General features: G+C 44.9%; 1 protein-coding gene across 2 annotated transcripts in view; it reads left to right on the top strand.

The window, feature by feature from the left end:
- Positions 1 to 2: 2 nt before the first annotated feature.
- ABHD12 (abhydrolase domain containing 12, lysophospholipase) overlaps positions 3 to 12,729 on the top strand; it is an 84,876-nt gene continuing 72,149 nt past the window's right edge. Inside the window, exon 1 of one of the 2 annotated variants that reach the window (XM_023625962.2) lies at positions 3 to 373. In XM_023625962.2, coding sequence (XP_023481730.1) covers positions 183 to 373 — 191 coding nt within the window. In that variant the 5' untranslated portion in view covers positions 3 to 182. The remainder of the gene's footprint in view (positions 374 to 12,729) is intronic. The other variant, XM_023625960.2, reaches the window with a different exon arrangement.

Below are 12,729 nucleotides of genomic sequence, written 5' to 3'. Positions count from 1 at the left end.
CCGGCGGGAGCCGGGCGCTGATTGGCCGGCGCTGCCGACGGGGCCCCGGCGCCAGTCCGTAGCCGGGCGCCGCGACCCGGGCTGAGATGTGAGGGCGGCAGGCGCCCGGCGGCGGCTGCGACTGCGGCGAGGGCGGGCGAGGCCAGCGGGCGCCGTGTGCGGCCGGCCGTGTGGGCCGCGGGATGAGGAAGCGGCTCGAGCCCGTCGCCCTGGAGCGGGAGCGCTGCGCCGCCTCGGGCTCGTCCTCCTCCGGCGCGGCCGCCGCGGCGCTGGACGCCGACTGCCGCCTGAAGCAGAATCTGCGCCTGGCGGGCAAGGGGCCGGCCGAGCCGCGCCGCGCCGCCGACGCGGGCATGCAGCGGGCGCTGGGCAGGTAGGCGCGGCGGCCCGCACCCCGGGCCCCGTCGGTTGCCGCCGCGAACGCCCACACCTGCCTCCACCCCGCTGCCCCCTGCCGACCTCCGGGGACGCCCTCCCGCCGCCGGGTCCGCCGGGGAGGCCGGGCAGCCCCCGCCCCCGTCGCGGCCCCGGTGCCCCCCGCGCCGAGCCCCTCCCTCTCCCGGGCTGCGGGACGAGCGCCGCTCCCACGGGTCGGGCGGCGGGGAGAGGACGGCCCGCGTGTCCGCCCCGGGGCCCTCGCGCCGGCACCTCGCGGCTCCGTCCGGCGTCTCTGCTCGGACGCCGGTGGTGAGGCGCGGCGCTCCCCGCTCGGGCCTGCCGGGCCGTGGGGCCGCTCGCGGGGCCGCCGCGTCCTCGGCTGCGGGGAAGCCTGTCGGTGCTGCGCTGGCCGTGTGTCCGCGGCGCGTCCTCGGGAGTCCCCGGGGAGTCCGGAGCCGCCTGGTGGTTTGCGTTCCCGGGTTCGGGGAGGAGAGGAGAGCGCTTATGGAGAGCTGACTTCAAACTTGATATAGGAGCATCTTTAGTAGGGACACGTCTCTCCCCACGTGCTGGTTTCTTAATTTATCATTCGCGGCAGTTTTGAAGCCTTGGTGTTTGAAGAAGTTAATATGTGATGTGCTCAGAGTGCGGCAGAGTCATTTCTTTTGGAGTCGACTGGAACGCCCTTAATTGACACTGGCCGCTTAAGGGTAAAATGTTTAAGTAGCCCCTTCAAAATTTCAACTTTATTGCTTAAAAGATCATGAAGTTGCACTATAGACTCCTCTAAGTCAGTGGTTCCCAATCCTGCCAGGAGGACAGGGACTGACAATATTTTTGTTTTGTGTAAAATTATCTGGCCACTGGTCAATGTCTTTTGTGAAAGGAATCTAATCTCTCTCCTGTGGAGAGTTTTATCTGTGTTAAAAACTCATAATTGGCTTTAATGCACTTTTATTAGCAGGCTTTGCATAACATTTAGATAAATTGGGAAATTTTTCCTTTGAAGAAATCAAGTTGTGATGCGCAATAATGTTTGGGGAGACAGTGCTGGCCTGGCACTTTCCTGGAAAGTGTACTGTAATGAAAGGATCTGATTAATTTTTACTTTTGTGTCAGAGGACAAAGAGACATTCAAGTGGTGCTCATATCCTTTGGATGAACAAAAGGCTGTTAGAGGAGTGAAAAGAAAAGCAGAGGGTGGGAAGGCCAAATTTGTGTGTGACCCCAGTCTGCCGTCCCTGCTGCCTGAAGTGCTCCCCCGGACATTCTCCTGCTTTGTTCTTTCCTTCACCCAGGTCTCTGCTCATCTGTCACCTCCTCAGAGAGGCCTTCATAGCCCAGCCCATCCAGAATAACCTTTGAGCCATTCCTAGCCCCCTTCTGTTACTGTTTCCTTCATCACGCTTACCCCTCACCACACCTAGTAATTGCCTGAGTACTTGACTTGCTTTATGGGTTGTCTCCTCCCTTTCAAGAATGGAAGCCCCATAAGAGTCTGGTCACTGTTTTCTCCACCTCTCTATCTCCAGTGCCTGGCATATTGTAGGTAGGAAAAAATACTTGTTGAATGAATGACTATCTAGAATAAACTCCCAGAAGTGGAATTGCTAGGCCAGCGTCCTACTGTTTGACTTTAAAGTTTGAGCACGAGTGCCCTCCCATCTGTGCTGACCCCTACTGCCTTCAGCTGTTTGGCTGCCTCCCCGCCCAATACTGAGTATTACCAGATGTTTTGATCTTTTTCTGTTTGTTCGCAGAAAATGACATCTGATTTGTAGTTTTAATTTGCATTTCTTAATCGTTAGGTGGCAATTTTTGGTGTTTTGTAAGCCTATTATATACATTTGGGATTAAGTCTTTCATGACCTCCTTTGTTTGAGTTCTCCTGCACATTTCCTTTAACTTTCTGTTATGCACATTTTTGAATATGCAAAAGTAGAGAAAACAATATAATGAACTTCTTTGTATCCATCACTTCATTTCAATAGTTTTCCATATTTTGCCGATCTTGAATCACCTATTCTTCCTCCACTCCATTTTTTTTGTAGAGTGGGAGACAGGAATATTTTAAAACAAATTATTTTATCCATAAATACTTCACAATATATCTTGAACACATAAGGACTTCTTGAAATACATATAATCTCAACGCTATTATCATATATATCAGAATTAACATTTTATTATCTTTTTTGGGGTGGGGGGGGTGGCGGTGAAGAAGATTGGCCCTGATCTAACATCTGTTGCCAGTCTTCCTCTTTTTGCCTGAGGAAGATTGTCCCTGAGCTAACGTCTGTGTGAAATCTTCCTCTATTTTGTAAGTGGGACACTGCCACAGAATGGGTTAGTGAGCAGTGTGTAGGTCCACACCCAAGACCCAAACCCGCAAACTCTGGGCTGCTGAAGGAGAGTGTGCAAACTTAACCACTAGGCCACTGGGCTGGCCCCTATTATCTATTATTAATTTAATATTATCTAATTTCCAGTCTGTATACACATTTCCACAGTTTCTCAGAAAGGTGTTTTTTAAGTTGATTTGTTTTAAAATCTTGTACGTTTCTTAAGTTTATTCTTATCTAGTTAATCTTTTTTGTTGTTACTGAAAATAGGATCCTCCTTATATTACATATTCTTGTTAGTTGTGTTTATTAATTTTGTAACTGGCAACTTAGATATTATTGTTTTTAGTGGTTTTTGCACTTGGTTCTCTTGGATTTTCTAGCTATATTATCGTCAGCTGCAAATAATGATTTTGTCCCTTGTATTCTACTGATTATGTTTTTTGTTTCTTTCTCTTTCTCTTTTTTAGTGTTTTTGCCACACTAGTTATTTTACTAACGGGTATGTTGCTGCTGGAGGTTTTTTTTGATGAAAAATGGTTGTTGAATTTTATTAAATGCTATTTTAGCATCGTTGAAATGATAGTATAGATTTTTCTCCCTTGACTTGTTACTATGCTGAGTTATAGTAATACGTTTTATATTATTGAATTGTCATTTTATATTGTTGAGTCATCATTATTGAATCATTAATGATAACTCTGTTAGCGTATAGCCATATTCAATATATTAATATTTTGCTTAGTAATTTTACACCATTATTTATGGGACTAGTCTGTAATTTTTTAATTTAATTTAATTTTTTTGGTGAGGAAGATTGGCCCCGAGCTAACATCTGTGCCAGTCTTCCTGTCTTTTATATGTGGGATGCTGCCACAGCATGGCTTGATGAGTGGTGTGTAGGTCTGCGCCCAGAATCTGAACCTGCAAACCCCAGGCCACTTGAAGTGGAGCACACGAACTTAACCACTACACCACCAGGCCAGCCCCTGTAATTTTCTTTTTTAAGGCAATCTTTATCAAATTGTTTTAGTGTTTTCTATAGCTTTATTAAAAGCTTACTCTTTCTCTGTTTTAGCCAGTTTAAATACTTTTGAAAGGATCTGTTTCTTTAAATTTTGTTAGAATTCCCCCATAAAGCTACTTGAGCCTGGTGCGTTATTAGCATATAGCACTTAGATAACTATCACAATTTCTTAAGTTTGCTGTTTCTTTCTGGGTTCAGTTTTGGTGATTTATGTGTTCATAGAAAATCATCAGTTTTGTAGTTTTATCCAGTGTTTCCCTCTGTATCTGGAGCTGTTTCCCTGGTCTTGTGCCCTGTTTTGTGTACTTAACACTTTCTCCCCTTCTTTTCTTGATTTAGGCTAGCTAATGATATATCGAATAGACACACATACACTGAAGTGGATTTTTTCTAAAGAAAAACATTTTCTTCCCTAAAGAAAATATTTTTTTGTTCATTAATTCTGGGAGACCAGGATGATGCTGAGGGCTGTGGAGAAGTGAGAGGAGGTGTCCTGCTGAAGGAGGCAGCATCTCCTGCACCCTGTCCTCTTGCTGCATGGCAGGAATGTAGCCCCAGCATGGCCAGATCTTCCAGTCTCTCCAGAGCAGATGGGTGTGTGTATTTGTGTGTGTGATCTCCAACATTTTAAATGTTGGCAGCTAATTCAAATGGAAACAGTAACTTTGGAGGTAAAAACAACAACAACGAAAAGACCAGTTTTTTGTTTTGTCTTTTAAATTTCCGGACCAAAGTGTCATTTTTAAAGGTAAATGTTTATCTGACTCATATTTCGACCCTGTACGCCATGAGAGGAGGAACTAGATGCTAGTTTTGCTTTGCACAGTATCTGGTGCAAGGAGGTACTTCCAAATGAGGGATTTTGTGGGCCTTTCATGTTATTTTCAGTAATGCTGGAGTTCTTGGGAATATGCATTAAAGGCATAAGTGGTCTAATTTCGACCCTAAGAAGTCAGTAAAAAGATGTAGGGGTCTGTGTGTTTCCATCAGCTAGTCTTTGTCTTCCCATTCCCAGCTCACAGGCTGTTGGATGCTGGAGATCAAAGGGCTGCGTGGGAGAGTCCCTAGTCAGTGACCCTCGAATGTAAATAAAGAAGAACTTAGGCATCACCCTGGGTTTCTCCTTGACCCAAAGGAAGGGACTTCATCCATAGCTGCTAATGGCTTCACCACAACCCTGAAAGGCTAAGGCTGAGGTTAACGTCTGTCTCCTTCAACTTGAGCTTTCCTGGGGGTGAATATTAATCACCATCTAACCATCTCTGTGTGGTATCTTTTCATCTCTTCTTTACAGGTTCAGAAGATGAGAGTGTGTTCTGAGCTAGGTTTTGCAGTTGAAGTCTGCTTTTCTCCCTCCCCCTTCTCCTTCCACTCCGCCAGAGTACAGTCTGTGCCTGGATTGTGACAAGGAAGGTGGCAGGCTTTGTTATGGTGCCTCAACTGGGGCCCTGGCTGAATGCATCTCTTCCTAGTTGTGATTTGTCTTATCAAGCCCACATTCTAGCCCTCGGACTTGGCGCTTCGCCAGTGTCTTTGGTGGGACTTTGTGTCTTGTGTCTCTGCTTGCTTCCCAGTTCCTTTCAGCCCACATGTACTCTCCCTTCTCAGGGGAGTGTCTGTCTTCTATGGTAACTTTGGGCAGACACTGCTCAAACGTGGGAGATATTTTTGGGTAGATTAAAAGCTCCCGAAGACACTATCGTGGAGGTAGCCTTGGAAAGAGACATAAAGATGGTCATTTTGTCAGGGGTAGGCTGACAGCAGTGGAGACGGGGCACCTTTTTAGGCTCGTGATCCTCCTTCTCCTTCACTCTTTACAAAGTGAAGTCTGTAGGAAAGGTTTTGCTGTAATACGATCTTGAAAACTGGCAGATTAAATCAGCGCACTTCACCCAGAGATGATGCCACAGAACTCGAGTGTCGGTGGGTTTGTGCTTTGCCAGGGGCTCTGTCAGCATGGGGAGTGGGTAAGTCATTTGTCTCCTCTTGAACTGAGGGGCAGGATCTGGAGTGGCAGAGACAATAGGAGATGCCAACATGGGGAAGAGTGAAAACCAGGAAGCCTTGACTGAGATGTCCAGTTAGCAGAAAGACTCATTGTTTAGGCTCAGTGCCCATCGTAGTGTCATTTGGTATTTTAGAGGAAAGCTTTCATAGATAACTGAGCCTCAAGTGAGTGTTTTTAGTCCTGTGGCTTGGCTGAGTTGCTTAACTTTCTGAGTTTGTTTCTTCCTCTGTGATGTGGGGATAAAAATATCTTCCCCGTAGGACTCGGGTGAGGCTCGGACGTGTGAAAGCTGGGTACACAGTGGACACCCAGTCAGTGGCATCTTTTACTGTGGTCGTCCGTAGTTGGAAGTATTGAGAAAACTGTTAACTTACGTCAAGAAGAATTTACCCCTCCCCACCTTTTCTGCCCCAAACTATTATAGTATGTCTTCTCAGCCAGTTGTTGTGCATGTAGTTGTCATCAGGATAAATTAACACGTTTGTTGGTATTAGAACATTTTTAACAGTACTGTTTGGTTATTCAGCACTTTTTGCCCCCATTCATTTAGTAAAGTTTGAGTGCATGTTATGTACAGTAACTCTTTCAAGTGCTGAGGCTGCAGCACTGGATGTGGATCGTGTCTCAGGGACTTTACACTCTGGTGGGGGAGGCAGGTGACAAACGAATACGTACACGCTACGTCTGGTGCTCAGGAGGAGAAAAATCTGACCAGTAAGGAGCGACTGTAGTGTCTGAATGGTTTGGGTGGCAGGAGGTCTTTCTGAGAATGGGACATTTGAATGAAAGCCACTGGCTGCTTTAGAGCAGAGGAATGGCTTGATATAATGTAAGTCATTACCATGTCACTCTGACTGTTGTGACGACGACAGACTAGGGGGCTGAGCAGGGGGACCAGGCAGGAGTCATCTTGGCCCCAGTTGAAGGGGGCTTGGGTCAGGGCTAGCCATAGAGATGAGGGGAAGTTCTGGATCTGTTTTGAAGAAACTGTCGACAGGATTTGCTGAAAGATTAGTATGAAAGATGGATTAGTATGAAAGAGCGAGGAGTCAGAAAGGAATTGCCGCTTCTCTTCTGAGCAGCAGCAATATTGGAGTTGCCTTGTGCTGAGGTGGGGCAATTGTGGGAAGAGCAAGTGCTCTGGGTGGTAATGAGTTTGGTTTGGGGCATATTGAGGTGCTTGTTAAACATGCAAGTAGAGTGGGTAGGAAGAAGTGGAGTTGAGGAGCGGGTTCAGGCCGACATCTGACGTCTAGCCTGCATAGGGTGTGCAGAGTCATGGCTGGGCCCTGGGCACTTGGGGGCTGGGAAGAGAGGAGGCTCAAGCCAAGGAGACCTGGAGGGAGTGAGGGAGTGAGGTGGGAGGAGAGCTGGGAGGAAGGGGTTGAGGCAGCCATTCGAAGAAAGCCTCTTGCAAAGCAAAGAGTGATCTGCCATTAGATTTGGTGACATGGAGATCAGTGGTTGACAAGAGTGGCTTATGGGAGTGGTGGGGGCAAAAGCCTAATGGAGTGGGCCAAGGGAGAAGAGGAGGAGAAATGCAGGTAGCTTTTTCAAGGAGTTGTACCATAAAAGGGAATAAAAATGAGGGAGGTAGCTGGAGTGGGAGGAAGTTTTTGACCAGCACTGTTAGAGTGTGTTGGCGTGCTCACAGGGACAGTCCCTTGGGGACAAACTGGCAGTGTGGGATGCTGGTGGTGTGGCATCTGTGGGTCCTAGTACCCCGAGGCCAAGTGGAGGGTCCCCAGACAGGAAGGCAGGCCAGGGTGCCAGGGAGGTGGTGAGATGTGCGGGGGGCACTGGGAGTGCTCTCTGCCTTCTCTGAGAGAGGAGCACAGCCATCCACTCAGGGGAGAGGAGGTGCTGGGGACTTTCCTTTTCGGCTCTCCACCTGGACCCGGTCTTAGCTCTCTGTCCTCAACCTAACTAGGTCTTTCCTTCCCTACATTTAAATTCTCATTAACATGAGCAGTCATACTGCTTAACAGGGACTCTTCTTTCTGACATGCAATGTTTCAAAATGGGTAACAAAATGGTTCCCATGGGAAGTTGTCTCATCCATGACTTGGTGTGTGTCTGAGAAGCTGTGTGTCTTCTGCACTGCCTAGTGCTGTCCCGTTCTGGGGGCCTGAGTGGGAGGGCATGGGCTCCACGAGGGCCCTGCCCACATCCCAGTGGAGAGGAGGGTAGAGCTAGGTTTGAGGTGGAGGTGGGAAAAGGATCAACAGGAACCTTTTCACGTTCCAGGTCAAGATAGAGTGATTATGTGGGACCTAGGAAGAACTCTTACTTCTCAGGTTTTGCTAATACATAAATGGCTAAGTTTCTAAATAGAATTTGTCTTGAGATGGTACTTGTGGACTTGAGTTGTCTTAATCATGTGTAATCTGTTTACCAGGTTTGGAAATGTCCTGAGAACATAGAAAGAAAACAGGGTAGATGGGTGCCAGTGTGAGGAGTTTCAGAAGATTGAGACTCTTCATTTTGCAAAGATGAAAGCAGAGAAAGGGTGTCAATGAAGGAATACAAGCACTTGAAAGAACTCGCCCTGAGCTTTAGGGTAAAGAAAAGAAAATTCAGATTGTTTTCAGTTCTTATCAGACTTGTGGAATCTCTGTGCAAGGTTTAGATATGTTGACTAAACTATTTATAATGGGAGGGGAAGAATGTTGCCAATCTTCCTCTTTTTTTTTCCTCCCCTCCCCAAAGCCCCAGTACATAGTTGTATATCCTAGTTTTAAGTCATTCTAGTTCTTCTATGTGGGATGCCACCACAGCATGGCTTAATGAGTGGTGTCTAGGTCCATGCTCAGGATCCACACTGGTGAACCCCGGGTCACTGAAGCAGAGCACACAAATGTAACAGCTCAGCCACAGGACCGGCCCCTGGAGCAGGTCTTTTTGATGCCGTATTTCAGGGCCCTAAAAGAGATATATGGCTTTTAACTTTCAACTGTTTTTCTTCTAATGATTTGTACAATAGAGACTCCCTACCCTTTCAGCCTTGACCTGTGCCATTTCTGGTCCTGGAATATCATGTTATTCCTACCTCAGAGTGGCCATGTTTAGTGTCAGGTGCCCATAGATAATTCTACTCAGCACCAGTTATTGTGCTTCTGTCCTTGGTCAGATGCCGTGCTAGGCACTGGAGATGTAAAGATGAAAGAAGACAGTATCTATCCCCAGGGAGTTCATTATCTATCAGTTTTTATGTGTGGCAGCTGTCAGCTCTTACACTCAAATGTGTTAATGAGGGTCTATAGCAGAGGATGCAGGGATGGCTCGAGAGCGTTAGTCTGGTCTCCCGTGTGTCCTTCATTGCTCTGACATTTTTTTGTGCTGATTTATCTTCAGAGTATCTCATCTTTTAGGCTCTTACTTTGTTGACAGCATCCCTGTTGTGCTGAGCTATCTGTAGATAGAAGAAAAGAAATTCTCACAGTTTGGGGACACAGCACACTTTGACAAAGCATGTCTTGGGAGAACCTATGGGAAGGAAAATAAGAAGACTGCCATTATAGGACATTTGGTATTTGGCTTAGGGTTCCAGAAGGAAGGGATTGTTACACCGGTTCAGGCAGCTGGGAGCCTGCCAGTACAGCTCCAAGGCCTCAAGAGAACGTGCAAGGGAGATTCTGCAGGGACCAAGGCAGGGAGGTTCAGCTGTAAGGCCACCATGGGCGGTGGCAATTGCCATGATGAAAGGCAGCTCCTGAGGGACCATCTTTCCCTCTCTGTTCCTCTCTCATTTTAATTTTTTTCTGATTACAAAACTAATAAAGATTTCTAAAGAAAAACTTGAAACAACATAATTGAGAAAATGAAACTCCCCTGGATAATTTCTGTTAACAGTATGGCGTATGATGAGAATATTGCTGCTTGTTTGTTCTTTCGTTCCTCTCACAAATATTTGTTGAAGGCCTACTGTGTGCTACAGAGTGTGGATAAAACATTGCTCAAGAGTGGGACAAGTCCCAACCCTTAGGGAGCTTATGTTCTCATGAAGGAGAAAGACAGCAAAAAAGGCGGCACATAAAATATACAGTAACATTTCAAGGGCTGGTAAAGTGCCATAAAGAAAAATAAAGCAAGGTTAGTAATGCCCTTGAAAACAAGCCATACTACAGTGGTACACCATTTTTGTCTCTGCCAGGAGAATAAGGCCTTTTCACAGTAGGACACCCAGCTCTTCAACTCTGCCAACATCCCCATGATTTTTCGTTTTCTTCTCTGGGAACAAAGAGACATTTATGAATTGCTCTGCTCTTGTGTATTTTATTAAGGCCTTAAATTTCAATTCTGTAGAGTGAAATTACTCCCAATACTGACTGTGTTCAAGTAAGATTTTGAAGATTGTTCTTAAGAGTTCCACCTATAAACTAAGAAATTTAACTAGTAGTCTTGAGGAATGTATCTTGGCTTTACAATTTTGTTCCTCCTGAGAGAATATAATGAGAGAATATAATGGAATATATATATAATATATGATACACATTATGAATATATCTGTCAATACAATAGCATAAAACCAAACACTCTTCCTTAATTTTGATGGTTACAGTAATAGAGGAATCAGTGAAAACCAAATATAGACACTTTTAAAAGAAATACAGAACTTCCACTTGTGGCCAAGATGGAGTAGCAGGGGACTGAATTTATTCTGAAATAACCAAGACAACAACAAAAACAGACAAAATGCATGCAACAAAAATTTTCAAAAACTGTGCAGTGGGCGACAAGAGACAGTAATCTCTGAGAGGTGGCAAACAAATAGGGCAAGCCCTGCAGTGACCTCAGCTTATTGCCTGGAGAGAATCTTTCTGCTGCAGCACAGGGAGGGCGAAACTGATGTGGAGCCCCGTGGACTCTGAGTGTGGATATGGTGCTGAGAGTCTAAGGGGACCAGCGTGGCTACAGTTTATAGGACAGAGGACCAGAAGAGAGATAGGCAGAGAGAGAACCCTGGAGATCTGCAGAGGAGCCACCGAGAGTATTCAGCAGAGCACTGCTCATCACGTGTGTATGAGGAGACTGTCTGAGGCTGGGGAAAGAACTTCCCGGAATGTTTGGATGAGACAGACTCAGTTCCCTCTAGCAAGACCATAATTCACAAGACATTGGGTAGAACGCTCAGGGATGCCACGCTTCAGTAATGGGAAATAATTAGCCCTAGACTGAGCACTGCTCTAGACCCACCTAAAGATCATAAAAGCAAGCCCCAAAAGAATCAAACTGTTTCCAGGTAACTTAACTGCATCCAGGAACAAGATTCAGTAATATTTATGGAATGTAAAAATAGCCAGCACCCAACAAAATAAAAATCCCTTTGTCTGGCATCCTGTCAAAGATTATGAGGTATATTAGTTTGCTCGGACTGCTGTAATAAAGTATGACAGGCTGGGTGGCTGAAACAACAGACTTTTTTTTTTTTCCACACTTCTAGAGGCTGGAAGTCTGAGAACAAGATGTCAGCAGGGTTGGTTTCTTCTGGGGCGTCCATCCTTGGCTTGTAGATGGCCATCTTCTCCCTGTGTCCTCACATAGTCTTCCCTCTGTGTATGTCTATGTCCTAATTTCTTCTTATGACGACACTAGTCTTATTGGATTATGGCCCACCCTAATGACCAGATTTTAACTTAATTGCATCTTTAAAGACCCTGTCTCCAAATACAGTCACATTCTGAGATACTAGATGTTAGGACTTCGACATATGAATTTTTAGGGGCTGGGGGACACAATTCAGTCCATAACACCAGGCATGCAAAGAGGCAAGAAAATATGACCTGTAATTAGGAGAATAACCGATCAATGGAAACCAACCCACAACTGATTCAGATGTTAGAGTTAGCAAAAAACAATATTAAAACCATTGTTAAACTGTAGTCCATACTTTCAAAAAGTTAGGTAGACTGATGGAAGATAGGAAAATTACCCAAATCAAATTTCTAAAGTTGAGAACAACGTGTGAGGTGAAAGATACACTGAAGGGCATTAATGGCAGATTAGACACTGCAGAAGAAAAGATTCAACTATCTAACATGAAATACAGAAAAAGAATAAGAAAATTTTTCAGAAGCAGCCTTGAGCTGTGGAACAACTTTAAGCAGCCTATTATATGGGTAATTCGAGTCCCCAAAAAGGTAAGGGAGAGAGAGAAAAAAAGTTGAGGAAATAATGGCCAGAAACTTTCCAAGCTTGATGAAAACTATAAAAACTCTGCCTGAGAAGGTCCATGAATCACCCCCACAAAAAACATGAAAACTACACTGAGACACATCATAATCAATTGCTCAAAACCAGTGATAAAGAGAAAAATCTTAAAAGCAGCCGGAGGAAATAAAGACATGTTATGTACAGAAGAACAAATAACAGGTGACACAGATTTCTTGTCAGAAAAAAGAGGCAAATGAGAAGGCAGTGGAGCAACATCCTTAAAGCACTGGGAAAAAACCTATTCCACCTAGCATTCTTTACCAGGTGAAAAGGAAAGGCACAATAAAGAAATTTGCAGACATACAAAAGCTGGAAAAATTCATCACCATCAGACCCACACTGTAAGAAATGTTAAAGCATCTCCTTCAGGCAGAAGAAGAATTATACCAGATGAAAATCTGAATCTGCTCAAAGGAATGCAGAACAGTGGAAATGATAAATACATGAGAAAATATGTAAGATGTTTTTATTGTTAAATTTCTTTAAAAGAAAATTGTTTACACAAAAATAATACCAATGTTTTGTGATGTTTATAGCACATAAAAGTAAAATTCATGACAGCAAATGCATATAGGCTGGGAGGGAAGAACTGAAAGTACACTGTTGTAAGGTTCTTATGTTATACAAAAATGGTATAATTTCTCTTGGATGTAAATATGATAAAGATTGGATTCTATAAACCTTAAAAACAACCACTAAAATAGCAGAACAAAGAGTTAATAGCAGCCAACAAAGGAAATAAAATAGAATCATAAACATTA

This window comes from Equus caballus, chromosome 22 (assembly GCF_041296265.1).
Source record: "Equus caballus isolate H_3958 breed thoroughbred chromosome 22, TB-T2T, whole genome shotgun sequence".
Taxonomy (NCBI): Eukaryota; Metazoa; Chordata; class Mammalia; order Perissodactyla; family Equidae; genus Equus; species Equus caballus.
The sequence above is the reverse complement of the archived record's forward strand: the minus strand, read 5'-3'. Positions and strand labels throughout refer to the sequence as shown.